The 24,916-nt window shown below is 40.8% G+C and overlaps 1 protein-coding gene and 1 pseudogene across 1 annotated transcript in view; one reads left to right on the top strand and one right to left on the bottom strand.

Annotated features, from left to right (window-relative positions):
• UBE3D (ubiquitin protein ligase E3D) overlaps positions 1-23,506 on the bottom strand; it is an 89,161-nt gene extending 65,655 nt beyond the window's left edge. The window contains exons 1-3 of the mRNA XM_021693092.2: positions 23,346-23,506; positions 13,448-13,647; positions 10,160-10,250 (exon numbers count right to left, since the gene is read on the bottom strand). Coding sequence (XP_021548767.2) covers positions 10,160-10,250; positions 13,448-13,647; positions 23,346-23,422 — 368 coding nt within the window. The 5' untranslated portion in view covers positions 23,423-23,506. The remainder of the gene's footprint in view (positions 1-10,159; positions 10,251-13,447; positions 13,648-23,345) is intronic.
• Positions 13,868-15,079, top strand: LOC110583143 (annotated as a pseudogene).
• Positions 23,507-24,916: the final 1,410 nt, after the last annotated feature.

The following is a 24,916-nucleotide window of genomic DNA, read 5'->3' as shown; positions in this document are numbered from 1 at the left end:
TTTTTAAAGATTTTATTTATTTATTTGACAGAGAGAGACACAGCGAGAGAGGGAACACATGCAGGGGCAGAGGGAGAGGGAGAAGCAGGTTTCCCGCAGAGCAGGGAGCCTTATGCGGGGCTCGATCCCAGAACCCTGGGATCATGACCTGAGCTGAAGGCAGACGCTTAACGACCAAGCCACCCAGGTGCCCCAAGGCTTGCCAGTTAACTTTTAGATCATTCCCTCACTGGTGGATATTCAGGTTTTGAGTTTTTTGGTATCAACAACCCTGTGATGAACCTTCCTATTAAAAAATTTGTATACATACCTGATTATGTCCTTGGGAAAAAAATCTTGCAAGAGTAAGACCACAATCACAAATGATATCCATATTTTAAAACCCCACACATATTGGCAAACTGCTTTTCAGAAAGGCTATATGAATCTCTAATTCTTCTACTTACCTTCTTCAGAATTGAATACTATCACTTTTCCATGTAAGGGGTGAAAATATTCTCCATATATACTGTTTTAATTGGCAACTCTTTAATTACTAGTGAGATTGAACTGGCTTTCATATTTATTGACCAGCGTGTTTCTTCTGTGAGTTGTGATCAGTGACTATTTTCCAATGAGGTGTTAGTATGTTCTTATTAATTTTTAAAAGTATATTCTATCTTAAGAATATTAGCACTTTATCCATCATCTGTGACAAATACCTTTTCAGTGTTACTGCCCTTTAATTTGGTTTGTCTTAAATTTCAAATTACCTAACCCTTTCTTCTGTGATTTCTCCCATTAATTATTTTTCAATAAACTTTTTATTTGGGAGTAATTTTAAATTTACAGAAAAGTTAAAAAATAGTACAGACAATCCTCACATACACTCCACCCAGCTTTCTCTAAGGTTAACATCTTATATAACCATGGAAGATTTGTCAAAACTACAAACTTTATCTGGATTTCCCTAGTTTTTCCATTAATGTCCTTTTTTTACCTTTGATCTAGGAACCAATTCAAGATAACACACTGCCGTTAGTCATCATGTTTCCCTAGTCTCCTTTAGTCTGCTACATTTTCTTAGTCTGTCCTTATTTTTTAGGACCTTGAAATTTTTGAAGAGCAGTGGTCTGGTGTTTCACAGAATATCCCTCAATTTAAGTTTGTCTGATGCTTCTCAAGATTAGACTGGGGTTATGGGTTTGGGAAAGAATACCACAGAAGTGAAGTGACCTTCTCAGCACATCTTACCAGAGGGTACACTCTCTCAATCAATATGACTTATCACTGGTGCTGTTAAACTGCACATTTGGCCAGGGTGGTATCTACCAGGTTTCTCCACCAATAAAGCTACTATCCCTCCCTTTGCATACTCTATTCCTTGGAAGTGAATCACTAAGCCCAGATCACACTCAAGGGGAAAGAAATTGAGCTCCACTCTATTATTATTTTTTATGCTTAAAAGAGCCTTATAATTAAGTAGACCCTTATATTTGCTACCAGTTTTTTTTTTCAATGGTTTCATTTTTTTTCTGGACAACAAGAGATACCTCGGACTTTATCAGAAGAAAAGCTAAACATGATTTACCTCTATTCTACTCTAAATTAGGGAGATCCGTAGTCTAAGAGGAGAAGAAACATGGGCAGGATGATGAGAAACTTCAAAATAATTAATCCTGAGAAAAACTGAGAATAAAAACATGTTCATGGTCTTCCTAATGCCCATGAGCAGTGTGAATGCTTAAAGCAGCCTGAATACTTGCACACCTGTTCCTATGCACAGAAACATGTGCTAAGAGTCAACTGTATTTGATTACAGACCTGTTTATGTCACTTATACCTTATTTCAGTTACATAACTTAATAGTGTGTAAACAAAGGAAATATGAATTGCTATTCCCCTGAAACTAAAGATTTCAGACTAAAATGAAAGCCAGTTGTAAAAAAAAAAAAAAAAAAATTAACTGGTAAGACATGGGAGATACAATTACAGAACATTGGAAAAAGGGAGGAAGAGTAAAAATCTAGAAGAAGTCTACAATTCCACTGCTTTAAGACTGTGTTACTTCTCATTCCATTTAAGAAAACACAAACTAGAAATTGTAGATGATGAATTTTGGATGAAATACCTGATAATAAAAAAAAGCTACTCAACAGTGGAGTCATGTTCAACAAAAAGATATTGGTTCCATAATAAAATATTAGTAAATTAATCTACATTTGCATGTTTCAAGTTAAAATATTTGAGATGCAAATGTATTATTTTTTTAACGATTTCCCCCATGTTAGCCCTTTTTCTTTGATCTCAACTATAAGTCTCATAAAAAGACTCTTAACTACAAAGAACAAACTGATGGTTACCAGAGGGGAGGGGAGTAAGGGGATGGGTTAAGTAGGTGATGGGGATTGTTGTGATGAGCACTGGGTGTTGTAGGGAAGTGTTGAATCACTACATTGTACATTTGAAACTAATATTACACTGTATGCTAGCTAACTGAAATTTAAATAAAAACTTAAAAAAAAAAAAAAGAACCACCAATAAGGAAATGACAGGTGAACACACCACTTTCTCCCACTGGAGTCTCTGGACGGGAACTGTGGAAGCAGGTCTTTGAGCAGCCATCTCCATTACCACCTCACCCAGCTTCTCAAGTATCAGCCCAAAGCCAAGACCCGCCACAGGCCTCTGCCCAGTAATTCTGGATCCACCAGCAACAACAAACCCAGGGAACCCTCAAACATTCCACCTGGAGCCCTGCCAGCAAGTACACTCATGGATTGGTTGGCTATTTGATCAGGGATAGGGGAGGGGCATTTGTGAATATAATGTGATTCCCTCTATTACTGTTTAATGGTCATTCTTCTAGATCTCTTTCTTACTGTTCTTACATCAATATAAAAGTAAAATATACTAAAATGTGTGGACATGGATTTCAGAGAAGTAATACCTGAGCTGACCTTTGAAGGAAAAATAGTTCTTCTGACAATAAAAGGAATTAAGGGTATCACGGGGGGGGGGGGAGTTAACAATATAAAGATGAGCACCATATTCCTAGTGTCTGGCACAGTGCCTGACTCAGTGTAAGTTCTTAAATACTTGTTAAAGGAATGAATAAGCACATTTTGATAACTATAACACGTGAGGCCCCTGGTTGGGTCTGTCACATACTGGGATGAAAGGGTTAACAAACCTTTCCCCTTGCTGCTTGAGAATCTTACCTTTGATTTAACCACGGAGCTCTGTTGCCCTGGAAACCAGGTAGATGGTAGGCAAGAATTATATTGCTAGGCAACATCGCTTATGGTAAAAATGAACCCTGACCGGTAAACTGCATCTGGACTGAAAGGAAGTATGAGTGAGCTGCAAGTATCTGATGAGGGTGCCATGCTTGGGACTTGCCTGAATGCGGTCCTTTGCAAGGAACCCTAGAAACTATGCCAAAGAATTGTTACAAGAGATACGGCTGCTTAGGTCATGAGGCTTATTCTCAGGGTAGCTCCTGCACCTGCTTGATTATGGATCTTGAGCTTTGTACCTGGAACTGTGTCACATGGGAAGACAAGAGTCCCCCGACGGGTATGTGAGCTGTCACTTGCTTCAACTGCAGCAGGACCCCTGCTGAGAGGAACTCTTGATGCTGCCCTGCTGGCAAGCTGGCAAGAAATGTGGCCTGTGGTAGTACTGCGAGCCTGCAGATTTTATTTATTTATTTGAGATAGAGAGTGAGAGAGAGCACGAGCAGGGGGAGGGGCAGAGGGAGAGGGAGAAGCAGACTCCCTGCTGAGCCTGACATGGGGCTCAATCCCCGGACCCCAGGATCATGACCTGAGCTGAAGGCAGATGCTTAACTGACTGAGCCACCTAGACGCCCTGTGAGTCTGCATATTTAACTGAATTTCACAAGACCTCCGGTGGGCACTACACACACTTTACTCTGTTTAATGCCTACTACAACTTTGTGAGGTAAGAATTTCTATTCCCCTGCTACAGAGGAGGAAAGATAGGCTCAGAAATGTTAAATATCTGTATAAGTTCACAGAACCAGAGGTGATGAACAAAAGCAGGATCTTAACCCAGGTCTTCCGGGCTCCAAAACTGAATTCTTTCCCTTGGAATATGTTCCCTCCCCTGACAATGCAGAACATCAGAAAAGGAGCCTTGGAAGGTGGGATGGTGGCAAACTGTGTGGGGTGTTACATGCCAAACTAAGGGGTAGGGACTGGTTTCTGTAGATAGGTGGAAAGCATTACAGAATTTTAAGCAGGGAAGCAAGAGGTCAGGTTTGAATTTTTACAAAGAAGCAAGTAAGAGTACCTGTTTAGAGTGGGAGGCAGGCCTAAATAGGCTCCTAAATCTTCTCCATCACTAAGATTCTCTATCTCTTGACATTCTGCATGTAGTGCCAATGAACAGAGCCTCAATACAGGGTAAAAGACACCCATGCCAAAATCTCACACACAATCACAGAAATGAAACTGCACCAAGACTGACAGAAATATGGGAGACTTGATGCATACTAGCACAAAATGTGATATTTCAAACTGAACTTGACCCCATATCACAGTGAATAAAAGCTTTATTATATCCCATAACTATCTACATAAGACATCAGGAGCAAGAAAGTGCCTAATTCATAAGTCATTGCAAAGATAAAAGTGTTTTTACAACAGAAAGAATTTTTCTGATATTTTGAAAAACATAAAACCTTTTAGAAGAAAGAATGTATTATAATCACAGCTCTACTCAAAGTATATCTGTCAAAAACCCTGAAACTTTGATACGATCTCCTTCCCAAGAGAACTTTCAAAATAAAATAGATACCATTTTTTTTCAAGGCAGTTTTTAGGTAAAAATCTGCCAAAGCTCAGAAAAAGAATGAAATGATTTCTTGAATTATCTCTCAGCTTAAAATAACATGAACAACACATGTAAATTTAAAATAAATTATAATAAATGTTAATTTATAATAAATTAAACTTTGCTAGTTATTTTTAATGCATCTTAACCACAAGCTTTAGGGACAAATAAAATACACAATGTTAATCAATACCAATGCTTGATGATGATTATTCAGAACTTAAACATGTAGACAAGAAAATGAATGCCCCTGAACTTTAAAATGAGCCATTATTCAGTGACAATAACAATGGTAATAACATCGAGCTTTTACAGATTGGATTATAACCAAGTGGACGTTAAGAACATTAAGAACAACAGGGGTGCCTGGGTGGCTCAGTCGTTAAGCGTCTGCCTTTGGCTCAGGTCATGATCCCAGGGTCCTGGGATCGAGGCCCGCATCGGGCTCCCTGCTCCGCGGGAAGCCTGCTTCTCTCTCTCTCCCACTCCCCCTGCTTGTGTTCCCTCTCTCGCTGTGTCTCTCTCTGTCAAATAAATAAATAAAATCTTTAAAAAAAAAAAAAAAAGAGCATTAAGAACAACATCAAACATCTAAAGCTCAAAATATGGCTGCCAAAATTTAGATAAACTCAACTGGTAATATCCAACTGGTAGACAACAAATCCTATGAACCAAGCTTTGCATCTTATTACCATTATGTACATAGTACAGTTAGACCATAAAAGTATCATCCTTTTTTTCCCCAAAAGTTTGTACAATATTACCAACAATCCAATTTGTGCCTGTACTCTTTTTCCGCCTCTTTGTTCTCTTTCAGAGAAAAGTGACTGCATTCAGAGTAGTTATTTTCAGACTCTAATTATAGCTGGTCTGTCAAGTGGACCAACTGGTTGGATATTCTGACATCTCTTATGTTTCCATAAAGTCCATTCTACTTCTTTCCTTCTAGAGTTTCCTAGGCCTCCCTTAACTGCTGGGCTAACATCCAGCTCTGCTGGTGCAGGTAGAATGAGGAAGGCCTGTCCAGAGACCTTAGGAGACCTCACAAATGGACAGAAAATCAAAAGCTTTTATGTTTGAAAGTCTGTTTGGCCAACTGATATAACTCAAGTTTGGCATGAATTTATTCCTAGGAGATACAAACAAATTCTAAACACGATGACCATTCAGCTGTTTCTGAGACTATTTTCAAAAAAGTAAATTTTGTCATTATTGTTACTTGATATTAGGGCCTGTTAGTCTCAATAAGAGCATAATCAATAGCATAACCAAAAACTGTGTATGTTCAGACAAATTTTTTTTTTTAAAGAGGGAGAGCAGGGGAAGGGGCAGAGGGAAAGGGAGAGAATCTCAAGCAGGCTCCATGCTGTGTGTGGAGCCCGATGTGGGGCTCGATCTCAAGACCCTGAGATCATGACCTGAGCAAAAATCAAGAGTCAGATGCTTAAGTGACTGAGCCATCCAGGTGCCCCTGGTCAGACAATTTTTACACAAATACTCTGAACTGGTAAAAATGTAAACTGGAGAATTTTATGGCAAGGAAATGAAGCATTATTTATTTTCAAATAACCAAAACAAATGGCTAAGATCACATGTTCCTAAATTAAGAAAAAGACTGCTTAATAATTAGCAGATTTCATGCACCTTGATTCTAATAGGTATTAAAAGCCATTAATGAGTCTTAATAGACTAAAGAGTCCTCTGCACCTCATTTCTATAATTTGCTTTATGAGAAATTTTTTCAATAAAGAAAAAAAGGAACAAGGATTAGTCTTGCACTACCCAAATGACCATGAATCACAGAACCCAAGGTGCAACTTTATGAAGTTCACTAATCACAGAATTTTCTGGTGGTAGGACTCCCATAGTTGTATCTAATCCAACTCCTCATTTTACAGATAAGGTAACTGAGGCCTAGAAAATTGAAGTGACTTACTTATTCCCATATAATAAGGCTAGCCACTAAGCAGATCTTCACTCTTCTCCCTCCTCTTATTAGAAGAGTTCCCAGTACAGATAAATCAACCTATCCCAAGACACCCTCCTGGAAAAGATGCTTACAATTAGTTGGTTTTGATTATAGAACACACAAACCTCTTTTGGTTTTGTTTTCTATTTAACAAGCACAAAAGATGTCCTTACTACCCACAGGTAACTGAGTGAGAAATGAGAAGACCATTGGGTTTAATATAAAAAGTCAACATGAAATCCTTGTGCAGATACTGGAGGATGCTTGTTTTTCCAACAAACAGGCATGGGGCATGCTGCCTAAGAGTGAAATGTCAGTAAAGCCTTGACTTTCCCACTAAGGATTTCTCTGCATTGTTCAAGAGGCATACACTTGCCAGACACACAGGTGTGACAGGAAAAGGCTTCCAGGTAAACCTTGTTTAAGCGAGGCAAGGGCTAAGTCAAGTCCATGTTTATCTTCTCAGAAAGAAAAAGGGAGAAAGGAGGGTCATTTCCCTGGCACACCTCAAAAATAGAGTCCTGAATCAAAAAGACTTGACACACTAAACAAGATCATTTGCTAGTTTGCTAATAAAGACCAACATGGAAAGGGGGTGGAAGGAGTCTATAAAACCAATTAAAAAGAGCTTGTCAAGCTTTTGCTATTATATATATGACAGCCTTTAACTCTTCTGACAAGTTTGGAAAATAGGCCTTATTATGTCTACTTAAGAAGAAACACAAATCGGAAGCATTATAGAATTTTAAGCAGGAAAGTGATAGGTCAGGTTTGAATTTTTACAAAGAAGAGGAAGAAATCCAATAAAGGGTGCCTGTTTAGAATGGGAGTTAGGCCTAAATAAGCTCTGAAGTCTTCTCCATCACCAAGATCCTATCTCTTGACATGTCTAAGAAGACTCCTTATGTCTACTTAAGCAGCAGCTGAGGTGACATGGACAAGGTTCCCCAGCTACTAAGTGGTGAAGCTGGAGTTCCAACCCAAGGTCCCATTCTCCCACTCCTGCTTTACACCACACAGCCTCCAGAGGGTCACGGTTAGGGAGACTGAAACTGTCCTTCCAGGTTCACCTATGAGCCCTTCTTCTGGTTCTCAATTCCACGATCAGAAAAAGAATTGACACAGGGCGCCTGGGTGGCTCAGTTGGTTAAGCAACTGCCTTCGGCTCAGGTCATGATCCTGGAGTCCCGGGATCAAGTCCCGCATCAGGCTCCCTGCTCGGCAGGGAGTCTGCTTCTCCCTCTCCCGCTCCCCTCTCTTGTGCTCTCGCTCTCTCTCACTCTCAAATAAATAAATAAAATCTTTAAAAAGAAAAAGAAAAAGAAAAAGAATTGACACAAAACAGAAGATATAGTTCCCGCATAGGAAAAATCACTACAGGTAACCATTTTTTATATCATCATCCTTTCCAATGAAACACAAATATCAGCCAATAATGGATGAGCATATCCTTTACAGGGAGTAGTACCAGGAAATAGTGCTACACTGCATTTAACTTGCTCTTCCTGTGACTTCTAAGTCATCCCATTGTTGTAGAGGCATGCATGTTTCAGACACTTCATGTGAAAATTCAACCAAAGCCTGAAATAGACTGAGAGAAGGAGAAGTTTCTGGGTTTAACTACAATGCAAATTGGAATCCTCTGGACATTTCAGGCTACAGTAGGTCTGTCACGGACTGCATACTCTGCAGCAACCTCAGCCCGTAGGTAATCTGAGCAAGGACATTCTCCTCTCTTCCATGGATTTAGTCACCTCATCTCTTACCCAAGATAATCATTCGGAGGTGCTCCATTCACAATCCCCCCACTTATACTAGAGTAACTTTCCATGATCTCATCTACCTGGGGCACTGCCAATCAGAAAGTAAGCAAGAAAGGCTGGAGGGAGGCCAAAATAAGCACCCTACTGTTTATTCAATTCAACCCAGGAAGAATTTATTGAGAGTACACTATTCTTCAGGCACTGTGGCCTGATTCTGGGGCTGATGGTGATGATGCTAGTGATGATAAAAATAATAATTATAGTGGTAGCCATCATATACTGAATGCCTACCATGTGCCAGGCACTGCTATAAACCCTTAAACAACCCCATGAGGTAGCTCCTATTGTCATCTATACTTTTGAAATAGGGAAATTGAGGCATGAAGTGGTTAATTAAGTAACTTGCCCAGAGTCACAGCTAGTAAATGGTGGATGCAAACCAGACAGTCTGGCTTCTGAGTCTATACCACTAGCCGCTACCCTATATTGCACTCTAAATATGAGTGGGGATAAGGGATATAGGTCAGTAAGACTATTCCAACCCCAGAACCTACAGCTCAATTGGGAAGACAGGCAAATAAACCTTGGAGGAGCACATAAACCAACCCAGGGCGCGGGGAAGGCTCCTGGCAATAGATACCCTGTCAGATGAATTCAGGTAGGACCTAACCAGAGGGAGAGAGGGAGTATGAGGCACACCCCAGGGGAGAGAGGAAGCTCTCTGCAGGTAGAGGTCTGGCATTCATTGAGACAAGGAACACTGAAAGAGGAGCAGGTTTCAGATATGGAGAAGGATCCATCCTCAGATAAGTCTCAGGCACCTGGCTCAGTGGAAATATATCTAATGAAGAAATCTAACTTCTTTCTGTAAGGACTGTTAACAACAGTAAGGTTTTGATCTGTCTTTCCAACCTATGAGTGATTAGAAACTGAATATTCAGGGGAAAGGCTTTGTGCCCAGGAAACAAATAGGATGACAGAAGGAAAGGAGAAGATGGAAAAAATAATAAAAAGAGACACCTTGGGAATACAAAGGGTCTTTTGCCATCTCAACAGAGTAATCACAGCACACTGCAAGAACAGGTAATAAGATTAACCTAATCATCAAGAAAAGGTTAATTTGTGCTCTGTATGCTCTGTTTTAATAAGCAGGGAAATAGGAAATGGATTTTAGAAAGGGACTAACAGAAATAGTTCAAATAAAAAGTTGTGTTGCAAGAGCCTCTGGGATTTAGAAAATTCACTTATTGTGGAAGAAATCTCATTCACCAACATGATGGATAAAACATGCACCAGAGCCCCTCTCTTCAGAAGAGACATGCTTCAGTGATCAACACAGGCTTCCATCAAGATAAGCCTTCCTCCCTCAAAGCCAGCATGCTATGTTCCCCTTTGTCACCTTTAGAAGGTCTAAATGCTCTATGATTGCTGGAGAGTTTTAGGGTTGATTTTGCTCAAAGTGACATTAAGCTGGCTCTCATTTTAAGGCCATATACAGCTCCCCTAGTAATTACTTCAAAAATTCTGATAGAAAAGAAGAAAACCATTGCCAGGCACAGAATTAATCAGTGTAAAATACATTCCTTACCTGTTCCTTATTACGACTTCACCGCAGGACTGGCAATAAAATGTGCAACATCCTTGGGCTTGTGAGCTTTGATTAAACACTGAAATCAGTTCTAAAGAGAAATTGATGAAAGAGCAAATCTCAGAAGTGTGGGACAAATATATTAACATAAAGAGTTTAACAGCCACAATAAATTACTGTCAATAAACACTGTTTACGATCCACCCAGAAGTACACATTTAACTAGCATTATCTGATGACTCAACGAGAAGCAAATATTGTGACGTGTTCTCAAAAACAACAGATTGTGCTAAGTGTTTCAGAGCTAGGTATGGCCCTAGATTATCCCTGCAACATACCACTGAGTTATTTCACTCATTCCATAAATACCAACATTAAGGAAGAAGAAAGAGGGCGATTACTTTCACATCAAGCTCACCACAGGGGGCCTCACCATCCTCAGCCTTCCTCGGCGGCTATGTCCTCCGTCCAGTTTTCATCGGTGTGGCTGCAGCTTCTACCCCTCAAATTTAAGTTTAATTTAATTTAAACAAAGTCTATGTCCACTCTGGCCTATTACCAGTACATAAAACAAGAATCATCTTGAAACTGGTCTTTATTGGACAGGTTCCTGGGAATGGAATGGCTCCTAAGAAGAATTCAATCTTCTAAGAGCAAAACTCAATTTCTGATTAAAGCTGTGGAAAAATGTTATTTCCCAAATTATATGAAGCACAGCATTCCCTTAGTTTCCATTATTTTATTCATGAAGAAAGGAAACTTTCATTTCAAAAAGACTCCCCCAAAACAAAAAACCCACACACAAAAATATCTGTCTATAAAAAAAAAAAAACCTTAAAGAAATGAGGTCATACTCATTAGAACCAAGCAATTTGAACTTGGTTTATGTTACTTTGTACATATGTTAAGATTTTAAAGACTGATGTTTCGTAGAAAGTTTAAGCCTCGGCAATTAAAAATTCATCCTTTTAATTTCTAGGGGTATCTGACAACCCCTGTAGCACTAAGGTGAAATAAACAGTATTCTTTAATTTTGAGCAGATAATAAGTAGACCTGGGTTAAGTCATCCATTCTTTTCCAAACCAATAAATTTTCAGAGAAACACTCCCCCCTGCTGGTCACCCAGCATGATCAAGTTCAAGTCAGAATTCCTGACAAGGTGGCATCATGGGAGAGTACTGCCCCCTGTGGATGAGTCTAATGCTGCTGCTGTCTCAGACTTTACTGTAGCCATGTCCGTGTCAAGGGTCATGATCTGACCTATGTTACATTCAGAACAGCACAACAATAGGCTTACTGTGGTCCTTAAAAGAACATTTATAGTTGAAAAATCAACTTCTTAAAAACCTCAAAATACAAATACAACTGAATGCTAAAAATGTCAAGTCGCTTCCTACACTACATTTTGATTCAAGTCAGCATCAGTATGCATCAATCTGGTATTTATTCATTCAGCAAATATTTACTCACCACCTATTATGTGGAAAGCACTAAAGCTATTAAGTACTGAGATCTATTTTGCATACCCTTTCACGCACTGCAGAACAGGGCTTTTAAAGTCTTCCTTTTCAGATATTTGAGTAAAATGTTTTAAAAGTGTAAAGCCACAGCAGACCAATGGAATGCAAGCAATATGCAAACCAACATTTCAGCAGTCAACTTATTGTGTCCTACAGTTACAGTGAAACAATCATGCTTGCTGATTTAAATTTTCTTTACTAGTTCAAGTTTTGCTATTTATTAACTGTTACAGAAGACGGGCAGGCGACAAACCAACTGTGTCTCTAGAAGGCCTCCATACCACCTCCTCAGTATGGGACCTAAAATCCAAATCCAGAAAACTGGCAGATCTGAAAACACCCCAGTGTGGCTTTCGTGCCCGCCTTTGCCCAGTTTCCATTGTCAGTCTATTTCCCATCTTGGTGACCCCATTCTTCTTTCCATGGTTATTACAGTAGTCATTCTTAGCATGTGGATATGTCACTTAAGCTCCATGACATTTCGGTTCCTTACACCTTGTTCCTAAATCCAACTCTGCCCAACTCAAGACTAGTGATTCACTAATTTAAGACTTGAGCAAAAATTACTCTCCAATGAATAAAGCAGCAAGAACTCAGGGGAATGCTCCACATCTCCTACATGGCTCTTCAAATCCACCCTGCTGACCCCACCTCGAGGCTCCACGCAGCTCAAATGAATGGCTTAGTAGAGATGAGGCAGCCACAAAGCCTCAGGGTGCAGTTGAAAGAATCATAATCCTCTCCTGATAAGGAGCATCTCACGGTCTGTTACAGCCTGTTTCCCTTTCACATCATTTTTCATCCTGTGAAGCACATTACTTACATGTGAAGAGATGCAATGAGCCAATAATTTTATTCAATAAGTTATTCTGAGAAACATTTCTACCATCTTACTGAATCAATGTGGCAATAACAAAATACTAGAAATATAACAGGCATAGCAATAATCAAAATCAAATTATGCATCAAACCCAATTTCAGGATCTGTATATATACTGTTCTCTTTGGAAATGTCTCTGCATGGATTGGATCATTTCCAGCATTCAGTTCTCTGGCTACATATTACCCCTCCTCAGAGGGAAGCCTTCCCTGAGCACCTTTTACCCTAGTCACTCCTTATCCCATTACTCTCCCCCTCTTTGACCAGAGCACTTTTTTCTGTATCCAAGCAACTTATTTGTTCATTATCTGTTCCCACCCACGAGAACATAAGCTCCCTAAAGGCAGAGGCCTTCCCAGCCTTTTCAATTCTGTATCCCTAGCACCTAGATCAAAGCCTAACACACAGTGTAGGGCAGTGTTAGTTGAATGGATGAATTTCTATGTAATGCTTTAAAATCCACCAGGTCTTGTACAACTGCCATCTGATTTCATCTTCCTATCAACCCTGTGAGCTTGGTAATTTTACAGTTAAAGAAACAAAGCAGGGGTTATATGGGAAATCTCTGTGTCTTCTGCTAATTTTGCTGTGAACCTAAAACTGCTCTAAAAAATAAAATCTACTAGGAGGAAAAAAAACACTAACTGCTTCACCCCCCCCGACCCCGCCCCCCCGGCCTACAGAACAAAGCTCCAGAAAGGTTAGGTGGCATGTTCAACTGCACAGCTAAGTGGCAGAGCTGACAAAGAACCTTCTGACCAGCTCTTTCCATGGTGCTGCTGAACAGTCTTTTCCACCTGGGAAAAGGTCAACTTTTCAAAGGAAAAATCACCTTTGATCTACAATGAAAAACTAAATGCAGGAGCAGGAGCACTGGGATCACTCACTGGTGTCGTCGGGTTCTGCCTGCACCTGCACCCGCAGGTGCAGTCCATCTCCCGGGACGTACTGCAGCCCGCTGCAGGAGGAAGGCACGAGCCTGACCTCTGCTGGAAGCTGGAGCTCTGCGCAGCCTTCCGGGGTCTTCACCCGGAGTGAGCAGGGCGCTAGAGAAATATCCATGGGCATACCTCCTTCTTTAGGCTCCCTGGTGATTCAAAACAAAACACACACAAAAAATTACCTCTCACTGATGAAAACCACATGATCAAACAGGCAAAAACGGCCAAAGATCTCTCTGTTCCTCTTCAATAAATGGTCTAAAGTCACTGTCCCCCCCCAAAAATAGCAGTGAATAGATCAAAAAGGAAATCATTCTATGTAAGATTTAGATCAGGTCAGAGAATACTTTTCACTGTCACCGTAACATGAAGGTTTTGGAACATATTTTTTATTCTTGACTTTTTTTGGGGCAATGATGCATTTTTATTTTATTTTTTTATTTTTATTTTTTTTTAGACTTATTTATTTATTTGACAGAGAGAGACACAGCGACAGAGGGAACACAAGCAGGGGGACTGGGAGAGGGGGAAGCAGGCTTCCCGCTGAGCAGGGAGCCCGATGCGGGGCTCGATCCCAGGACCCTGGGATCATGACTTGAGCCGAAGGCAGACGCTTAACGACTGAGCCACCCAGGCGCCCCCAATGATGCATTTTTAAATGTGTACTTTTCCCCATTGCTGAGCCCCAATTCTCTATCCTAATGCTTCCTGCAGCTACTCCAACCTGGACGTTCCTGGGGTTGCTCCCAGAACCATTCTGCTCACGCAGCCCACCTTCCATTTCCTAAAGCCCCCTATTTCCTCCCACACATGTCCCCAACTTCAGGTTCTTTGAATCAGCACAATCTAATGCTGGCCTGTCGTACATCATGCACTTGTTCTTTAAAATATTTTGGCAAGAGGATTCAAGGCAGCCTAAGACAGTGGCTTATTCATCTTTGCATCCCTTGACCCTAGCATGGTTTGTACATTCATTCACTCTCTCTCTCATTCATTCAATATAGCTTTTCTGAGTTCTGTAATGTGTCAGGTACTGGGAATACAACCATAAACAAGATACCTTCTCGGCCCCTCACCCCCCACCCCAAGTAGGGCACAGGCAAGTAAACAAGAATGATCAGGGGAGCATTAAAACAACATTGTACTGGCTGGGCAGGGGCTGGGAGCAGCAGGCCACACTGGGAGGGGGTGGGCAGCCCACCACCCCCAGGACAGGTTCCTCATAATCCGGAACCACAGGACCACCATCTTCACGAACACCAAGGAGTGGAGCACCATGTTCAGGCTGAAGCGCATCCTCCAGGGCATCCTCAAGTGGCCGCCCAATGAACAGCAGCTGTGCAAGGATGACCAGCTTCTGGATGACGGCAAGATAGTGGGAGAGTGTGGTTTCACCAGCTGGACGGTGTGGCCGCAGGCCCCAGCTCCTGTGGGCCTGGTCTCCTAAGCAGCTCTCCCCATTCACATGAATGGTTCAAGGCCCTGTGCATGGAGCCCTTCTCCAGCCTTCCTGAGCTGCCTACTGTGATGAAGCCACAGGGCTCAGGAAGCAGCGCCAATGAACGTGCAGCGCGGTAGGGATGTCCCGGGCCCACCCCCAGTGCCCTATCCCCTCCAAAAGAGATATGGCTGTCAAAAAAACACAAAAAACAAAAACTACATTATACTTGTTCATGATAAATAGAGAATACTATGGAAACACACGGAGGGCTGCAGTGACTATCACAGGTCAAGCACTGCTATTTGAACAGTAAATGGATTAGCCAGGGAAATATTCTTGCTTCTGAGATAGCGTTACAATGATGCTGTATTTTACTTACAATAAAGTATTGTCATTTGATATACAGGATTTTGATAAGGAGACCAGGATTACACAAAACAAAAGGAACAGGAGAAAAAAACTTCTTGCCAATTTTAAAAATTAAAAAAAAAAATAAAACAATCTAGTGATGTATGAATACCAGATATGAAAGAACTGGCTAGTCTAATTCACTACAAACACAAATCTCTTGGTATAAGCAACCGAGAGTAAAACACAGTCCATTCCCTGTCCACCAGGCACCGGAAGTACAGCAGGGGACGAAGACATAGAGAAACGATCCTCATATGAAGCTAAAATACACTTGGCATTGTAACAGAGGTGCTGTGCACTCTGACTCCCTTTTAAGTGCAGACAACAGAGACAGGCCAGCAACTTGGAATCACCTAAGTACAGAAGGCAGGCAATCTACTTGAGTATTATCTAAGTACAGAGATCATACCATGTGTTCAGGGGTGAATCTTGATTAGGCCTCTTAACTTGCCTTAGAAAATCTTAAGATTATTTTCTGGCTAGTTCCTTTTCAAAGCATATGGACCTGAACTTAACTGGCAAGAACCTGAATCTTTTCCAAGGAATAGATGCTCAAACTCTTGAGTCAAAAGTTATTTTTTTTTTTAAAGAGAGAGAACATGAGAGGGCATGGGCAGGGGGAGGGGCAGAGAGAGAGGGAGAGAAACAGAATCTTAAGCAGGCTCCATGCTCAGTGCGGTGCCAGATGTGGGGCTTGATCTCATGACCCTGAGAGCATGACATGAGCAGAGATCAAGAGCTAGACACTTAACAGACTGAGCTACCCAGGTGCCCCAGAGTCAAAAGTCTAGTTTTAAGAAATGATGTTTAAGGGGCGCCTGGGTGGCTCAGTCGTTAAGCGTCTGCCTTCAGCTCAGGTCATGATCCCAGGGTCCTGGGATCGAGGCCCGCATCGGGCTCCCTGCTCCGCGGGAAGCCTGCTTCTCCCTCTCCCACACCCCCTGCTTGTGTTCCCTGTCTCACTGTGTCTCTGTCTGTCAAATAAATAAATAAAATCTTTAAAAAAAAAAATGATGTTTAAGAAATAATAATCCTCAGGGCTCCTGGGTGGCTCAGTCCTTAAGCGTCTGCCTTCGGCTCAGGTCATGGTCCCAGGGTTCTGGGATCGAGCCCCGTATCGGGCTCCCTGCTCGGTGAGAAGCCTGCTTCTCAGTCTCCCACTCCCCCTGCTTGTGTTCCCTCTCTCGCTGTGTCTCTGTGTCAAATAAATAAATAAAATCTTAAAAAAAAAAAAAAGAACTAATCCTCCTCTAAAGAAGAGGTCAGAAGGACCAGATGGCATATATTTCAGGTTTTGCAGGCCATATATGGTCTGTTGCATATTATACTGTGTATTTTATTTTTCACAAATTATGTAAAATCCATTCTTAACTCATAAACTGTACCAAAACACACCACAGGTTAGATTTGATCCATGGGCCATAGTTTGCTGAACATTGCTCTAAAGATACACAATTTGTCCATTTTGCTACTTCATTTATTTTCAAACTGGACTGTGCCGTTGGCACTAGAAGTGCCTCAAGGGCTATTACTGCATTTCTAAGCCTCTGCCCCACGCCATCTCTGGTTTACCACTCTTCTTCCCCTTCATGAAAAATTCAGCCAATTAGAGGGCTGAGTAAGGTGGGAGGCATTGATGCAAGTGTGGGAGAACCACAGTGGCCTGGGGTAGGGGTGAGACACCCAGCAGAGTGAGGAAGGAGGGCATCCACCAGGAGGAGTGGGGAGGGTGAGGGAAGCAGCAAAGGATGCCAGCCTGAGATTACTTACATAGAGGGGAACTGACCAAATAAATGTATGTCATGAGAATAATGAAAGCCAGGACTCTCACTGTGGGAGAAAAGAGTTACAAAGAGGGAAAGGGAAAAAAATCAGAATGGATACTACGGTGGTAGACTAGAATTGAAAATACCTGTGTGGACCCATGGTCTTCAATGCATATAGAGATACAGTAATACAGATATATATGTGTGTAGAAGGATGTATTATACACGAACACAAATACACATGCATACATTCGTACATAAACATCATGGATAGGTCACATACACACTCTAGTTTTGTGCATTAGGGCCTGGAAAAAGTGACACGTCAATAGTAATGAGGATACTTTGTGCTCAGATTTTGGTTTCTAAAGGTCATTTTCCACTTTACTTTTTTTTTTTTTTTAAGTATATTTGAGAGAGAGCACACACGCATGTGTAAGCAAGCTGGGGGAAGGGGCAGAGAGAGAGAATCTTAAGCAGACTCCATGCTGAGCGGGGAGCCCAATGCAAGGCTCGATTCCCTGACCCTGATATAGTGACCTGATCCAAAATCAAGAGTCGGATGCTTAACCAACTGTGCTACCCAGGCGCCCTAGTGATTTTCCACTTTAAAACAAATGAACAGGGGCGCCTGGGTGGCTCAGTCGTTAAGCGTCTGCCTTCAGCTCAGGTCATGCTCCCAGGGTCCTGGGATCGAGCCCTGCATCGGGCTCCCTGCTCCGCGGGAAGCGTGCTTCTCCCTCTCCCCCTGCTTGTGTTCCCTCTCTCACTGTGTCTCTCTCTGTCAAATAAATAAAATCTTTAAAAAAAAAAATTTAAAAAATGAACATACACAGAACAAAATAATGTTCCTTGGAAAAATAACTACATCCAGGGATGGAAAAGGAAAAGAATGAGATGAGCCTGGAACATGTTGCTGTGCAAACAAAGAAAAAAAATCAAAGAATAACAGGAACATATTAAAAAAGAACATATTAAAAAAAGAATAATAGGAACATATTAAAATCATCTTGAAGAGACTCCCCCTGGACACATCTGGTATAATTTGAGCAAAAATAAGTAACCCAATGAATAAAAGAAGACCATGGGTCCATACTGATGTAAATAAATGAATGAATAAAATGCAAGCCTGATGAGGAACAAGGGTATTTATACATAGTCACAAAGGACCTCTTCAGTTAATACTTATTGATTATAAAGAGAAAAAGAGTCTTGCCCAACTGAATCAGTAAGAGTAGGAAGAGTTAGAATTGGCTATTGGACTCAGCAAATCTGAGATATCAGAAGTATGAAGAATTCTCCTGTCCTTTGTCAACCTTACAGTATTCTTCCTGAATACTGCAGCTCTTTACAGCGTATATCAAAACTACCCATGAGCATGGGAATACAAAAGGTTTGAATTCCTGTAAATGTGACAAAAGGTTTGTGTGTGTGTGTGTGTGTGTGTGTGTGTGTGCGCGCGTTTACTACACTTCAGATTTGTCTTTCTTCTTTCCTGTCAAAGAAGTAACCCGGTCAGACGACTTCACCGAGGCCCCCGTTCCGGTGTGTATTTACTGGGAGCTTCTGCCTGCCTGTGCTACTTTTACTTGTAAAGCCAGAGCATCCACGCTTCTACCTTCTGCAATATAGAGAAATAGTTTCATCCTGCGCTACCCCTGTTCTGTAGGTACTCTGATGATAGTCGGTGGGGTTCTTAAAGTTTGCAGTATTCTCTTCTCTGGCTGAGGGAGGGGAAGGGAAAGACCATCCTATTTCTTTTACGATAGTGCACATTGACTAAAGTCTATGTTTGTATTTCCTTATCATTAAAATACTGTTCAATTTGTTTTTTATAGACAAGGAAAAATATTTTGCATAAATTGACTCCACTATTTAAAAAGGGATGGTTTAGGTTGAACCATTATAGCTTCGCACTCAATCTTTTCCTAAATAAAAATGTCAAAGCCTCAAAAAAAAAAAAAAAAAGTAACTTTATGGTGGCAAAGGCAGACATCATCTTATCTACATGTTCAAAGTTAATATGAACTTTAATGGAATAAGTCAAATTCATGTGACACCTGATAGGATGTAATGAGAACAGAGCATCACTTCTGTGATATTCCCGCCAAAGATGTATAACCTGAACCTAATCTTGAGGCAACATGAAACAAACCCAAATGGAAGGCTGTAATCTTCAAAAGTGTCAAGATTGTGAAGGTCAAGGGAAATTCAGAATTCTTCGAATTTTAAGAGACTAAGGAAACACGACAATGAAATTGCAATGCATGATTCTGAACTGGGTTCTTTTGCTATTATAGGTATTATGAGACATGTGGGAAAATTTGAGTGAGGTCTGAGTGTTAAGATGGTAGTAACCTATTCCCCAGCTTTGAAGGGTGTATGGTGGTTATATGGGGGAATGTTCTTATTTGTAGGAAATTCACAGTAATGTATTCAGGAGCGACAGTAACTTACTCTCAAGGTTGAAAGACTGTCCAAAAACAAAGTGTTTGCGACCCTAACTGTCCACACCTTTTCCATACTTGAGGCTTTCTTCACTGTGAACTTATATTCTTTCAGGTACCACACCCTGCTTGAAACTATCCAATGACTTCCCATCTCACTCTGAGTACAAGCTAAAATTCTTTCAATGGCCCATAAGACCCAGTAATATACTAGAGACAGATGTTAAAATTCCAAAATTGCAAACTGGTTGACCTCACTTTGGTAGCTTGACATCAGTAAATTCTGCAAATCGGGAAGATTTTTTGTTAGTTTCATTGGCTTTCTCAGAATGCAGGTTGTTAAACATTTACTAACATACCTCTGTAAGACCCTTTACTATGCGCTCCACCAGCCCACCCACATCTCTCTGAACTTGGCACCCCTTCAAACTTGCTATTCTCTCAGAGGGAAACAGTCTTTCACCACATATTATATAGTTCTAAAACTCTCCCCTTTTGGTTTATTACTCAAGTGTTGCTTTCTGATTTGGAGTAAGGGGTTATACTTTTTTCTCCCTATCCCTTTTTGTTTTATTTTTTTCTATGTACTTATCTCCATTCAATATCATATATATTTTATTTATTTTGTATAATTTCTGCTCACCTCTCACCCACTGCCACCATTAGACTATAAGCTCAACGACAGCCAAGTATATTTGTCTTTGCCCTTGTCACTGTTCACAGCTGGATTCCAGCACTTAGAATCTGAGTTTTCGGGATGAGAATAGGAACTCAGTAAACATCTGTGGACTGAATAAATGAATGGCCAAGGTTTACCCCAGGAATACTAAAATGGCTTAACATAAACAGATTTTTCTATTGCAATTCACAGATGTAAATATGAAAGGAAAAAAATGACCATCACAATACATGCACAAATCATTACAGAAAATATAGTATCTATTAATGATTAAAACCCATAGTATGCTAGGAATAGAAAGGAAACATGCAATTTACCACACAGATGCGCCAAAAGTCAATTTCATCATACCTAGTGATAAAATGCTAGAAATGATGGGGTTTTGGAATATAGGTGAGGTTTGGTGGGGTGAGGTCCAGAGCTGACGACCAAGAATTCTTGAGACATCTTTGGTGCAAAATGGTGGTTTATTAAAGCATGGGGACAGGACCTGTGGGCAGAAAAAGCTGCTGCACGGAGGTCTTGAGAAGTGGCTGATTATATACTCTGGAGTTGGGGGAAGTAAGGAAAAAGGAGGTTTCAAAAGAACTTTCATATGCTAAAGAGCTCCAACCTACAAGATAAAAGATATCAGAGGTCTTGCCATTGTCAAGCCAAGGTTGCTTTCCCCTCTAGCAAGGTATTAACATTTAGTGGGAGATTCCTGGAAGAATGTCACACACGTCCTACCCAAGAGTGGGAGGTAGGGGGAGATTGCAGGGTATCAGCTAGCCTTCTGCTCCCTCATCAGAAACATTTCTTTTAAGATTAGGAACAAGAATAAAAATCATTATCATTTACAGTAACTGTAAACAGACTAAAAAGTTTAAAATGCAGAGATTATCAGAATGGACTCAGAAAAACTCCACCCAGCATATGCTTTTTAAAAAATTTATATATAAAGGCATACGTTAACAGTAAAAGGATAGAAAGAGATATGTGATGCCAAACAGTACAGTCAAAGGTTTTCTGACAAAGACATTGTGTTATTTCAATGGGAGAAATGACACTATTTTAAACTAACGGTGATGGAACTACCAGATATCCTTATAGGAAAAAAAAAAAAAAAAATTTGACTATCTCGTTCCAAACACAAAAAATGAATTTCACCTAAATATAAAAGCTAAAACTAACTCCTAGAAAATAAACACAGGAAAAAACTTTACAACCCTGAGGTAAGTAAAGATTTCTTAAGACACGAACAACACTAACCATTAAAGAAAAAATGTAAACTGAAGTTCATTGTAATTAAAAATCTTCTGTTCCTGAAAAGACACTATTAAGAAAATGAAAAGGTAAATTTCTGATTGGGAACAAGTATTCATATATTTACAAGGCATAAATAAGAACAGTCTTATTTCCAGACTCTAGAAAGAACTCTTTAAATTCAACAATAAGACAAACAACCTGATTTTTTATAATGGCAAAAAATCAGAAGACACTTTCCAAAGGAACACGTATGAATTAACAAAAACCAAATGAAAAGGTATAGAATTTTGTACTATTACAGAATTAGGTAATTACCTAAGAGAAATGAAAATGTATGACCACTAAAATGCTACAGCAACTTTATTCATAATAATCAAGTTCTAGAAACACACAAAATACCCAGCAATAGAATGGGTAAACAAATTGTATATTCATACAGTAGAAAACTACTCAGCCAGAAAAAAATAGACTGACATGTGCAATGACACAGATGAAACACGAATCTCAGAAGCACTGCTGAAGGAAAGCAGCCAGAATCAAAAAAGTACATACTGTATGAATCCATTTATATACAGTTCATGAAATGTAAAAACCAATCTTTGTTGAATGAAATCAGAAGAATGGTTGCTTTTGCTTTCGTGAGGGGCAAGTTGGTGATAAAACTCAACAGCCAAAGACCATTAGGGACAAACTAGTAGTCTAGCAAAGTCAGGTTTCTTCACTTGCTTAAACAAGGGAGAGTAACCTAGGGAACTTTGAAGGGCCCCTTTGATGAGAGGAAGTAGGGACTTTGTCTTGTTTTTGTTTTGCATAAGATTGGGGCTGCTAATAACCCCACAAGGTGGACTGGAATTGGAGATACTTATCTGAACTTATGATTTGAGACGGAGAGGGAGAAACAGAGAAGAAAAAGAGAAAGAAAAAAGACTAATAAGTATCACCCATATTTTACAATTGAAAAAATTCAGCTTAAACGATTCTACTCCTGCGAAGAGGCTAGGATTTGAATTCAGTTCTCATGCCAAATTTCCAGACTGCCACACCGATACTTGGCCGATTTAAGGAAAAGGCCGATAAAGGAAAAGAAAGCATCAACCTACCTCTTGAGTGGCTCAGTGTAGTAAAAATTTCAGGATTTTAACATCTAATTTACTCTATTTGAAACGGCAGTCACAAGGGAATAATCGAGGGGGTCACATACTACCAAACAAGGGACCATTTCTCCTAAAAGTTTCTTGAATGTGTAGTGAATAACCAGTTAAACGTTTGCTGACTTTTCATTGGGACGCGCAATGTGAATACAAGAATGAGCTCCAATAAGAAGTCTGCAACCTTTGTTAGTCGTTCAGTGAATGTGTCAGTTTTTCTGCAGACAACAGCCTGGGGAGAAAAAAACAACAACCCGAGTTTATGTACAAAAGAGGAAGCTCTCACATTGGACATTATCCTCTAATGAGGATCCCAAAAAGGCAAGGCATTTTTTTTTTTTTTGCACTGTTTTTGGAAAAGCCTGGCACTGTTATGTTACATCAGTGCTCCTCAAAGTGTGTACTTTGAGTCCTGGAAAGCGTATTGAAATATAAGTTCTGATTACACAGGTCTTGTGTGGGGCTGAGACTCTCCATTTCTAAAAAGCTCCCAGGTGATGCCGAGATTACCGGGGGGGGGGGGGGGGAATAAAAGCACGGGGTAGGAGGGGAAACTCCACTTTGAGTTGTAAATGACAGGCTCTAAGCAACTGGAAAGAAACTCAGAACTCGGTCCTTTTGAGGGAGGCGGAGGCTCCCCAACCGGCAGAAACAACAGACTACGCACTGCGCCTAGCTGCCCACACGCCCAGCGCCGGCCTTACCCCAGGATCAGCAGCGCGCTCTGCAACCGTCTCCGCACCTCCATGAACACGCGCATCCCCGCCGCAGCTGCCGCCATTGCCGGCGCCCAGCAGCAGGTTCAGGCGAATACAGGCCACCACGGCCCGAAGCGGTTGCACGTGCGGCGGCGGCGGCGGCGGGGCGGCGGGGCGGGCCTCCGGGACCACATCGCGAGATAGACACAGCCCGCCAGCCCACAGCGCCACCTGCCGAGCGGAGAACGCGCTGCCGCGAAATCTCGACCTGGGGGCGTGAGCGTTTTTAAATCGGGGCTGGTGTCTGAGCCGGGACAAAGGTGGGCAGGGAGAGCCAAACTTCCTCCCACTCTTCTTCTTGTGGGGTGGCCCGGTGCGTTAGTCTCCCAGGATGTGACCTTAAAAATCCGAGCCCGAGTACACTCCTTTGCCTAGAGTGGGTAAGAATGAGGCTTGAAGAGAGGGGGATGACCCCAGGAGGTTCGAGAGCAGATTTCTCCACCCAAAACACAATCTTGTTTCGTTTTTTAATAAACTACAGTATCTTTTTTACGAACCATGTCAGTCCTTTGGTAGCTCTCCTCTGAGACAACAAATGTCCAGGATTGACCTGGCATGGCTTCTGGATTTAGACACAATTACTCTAAGTTAGAAACAGTTGCAAAAAGTGTTAAGTTTTTTGTTATCTATACAGAAGAGAGTGTGGTTAAATCCAGTACCATGAATCACAGGATTAGCCATTCCTATAATCTTTGAAAAAAGGAGGATGAGAATGATTCCACATGTACATTTCCACTCGCCATGTTTTGTAGAAGAACTGATTCACAAAAGTCAATCTTAATACTCCTAGAAGATAATTTCGGAAAGCTTGACCTAGTAAAGAAAAGGCTCTACTATAACGTAAGTACTTAAAAGGGGGGGATACTTAAAATGGGGAAATACTAAAATATAAGGCTAGGGTGGTAAACTTACAATAAAGAATTCTTTAAAAACAAGAGGCTGAGGGTGCTTGGCTGGCTTGGTCAGTGGAGCATTGGAGGCTTGATTTCCAGGTTAAGTTCGAGACAAGATTGAGTGTAGAGATTACTTAAAAATAATATCTTAAAAACAAAACAAAAACAAAAGGCTGTTAGGTTTTAAAAACAGAAACAATGATGGCTTGTATTCAGAAAATCATGTTAATTGATAGCCTCTTAATGCGAAGATTTTCCAAATAACAAATCCACATCCCTAGAGATACTATTTTAAGACGAATCTTCTTAAAGTCAGTATTTGCAGTTCTTAAAGTTTATTGTGGTGCTTCACAAATTCCTGTATCCACCACAATAATTCAAAATCATGGATGGAGGTAACAACGCAGTTAAAAGAATTAAGTTTTCCACTATTCCACCTCAAATAATGGTGATCATGGGTGATGATTTCAACTCCTAATATCTTCCACCTTTAGTTCTCAAAGCTATTAAGTCTTAAATACTGCCACATTATATCGAAATATTTAACAGTCTCAGCACAACATGCTCTTCATACTTGGTGTTTGATTATTTTTAAAGATTGCTATATTTCAGGGTGCCTGGGTG

Source organism: Neomonachus schauinslandi, chromosome 8, assembly GCF_002201575.2.
Source record: "Neomonachus schauinslandi chromosome 8, ASM220157v2, whole genome shotgun sequence".
Classification (NCBI taxonomy): Eukaryota; Metazoa; Chordata; class Mammalia; order Carnivora; family Phocidae; genus Neomonachus; species Neomonachus schauinslandi.
This window is presented reverse-complemented; position numbering and strand designations above follow the sequence as displayed.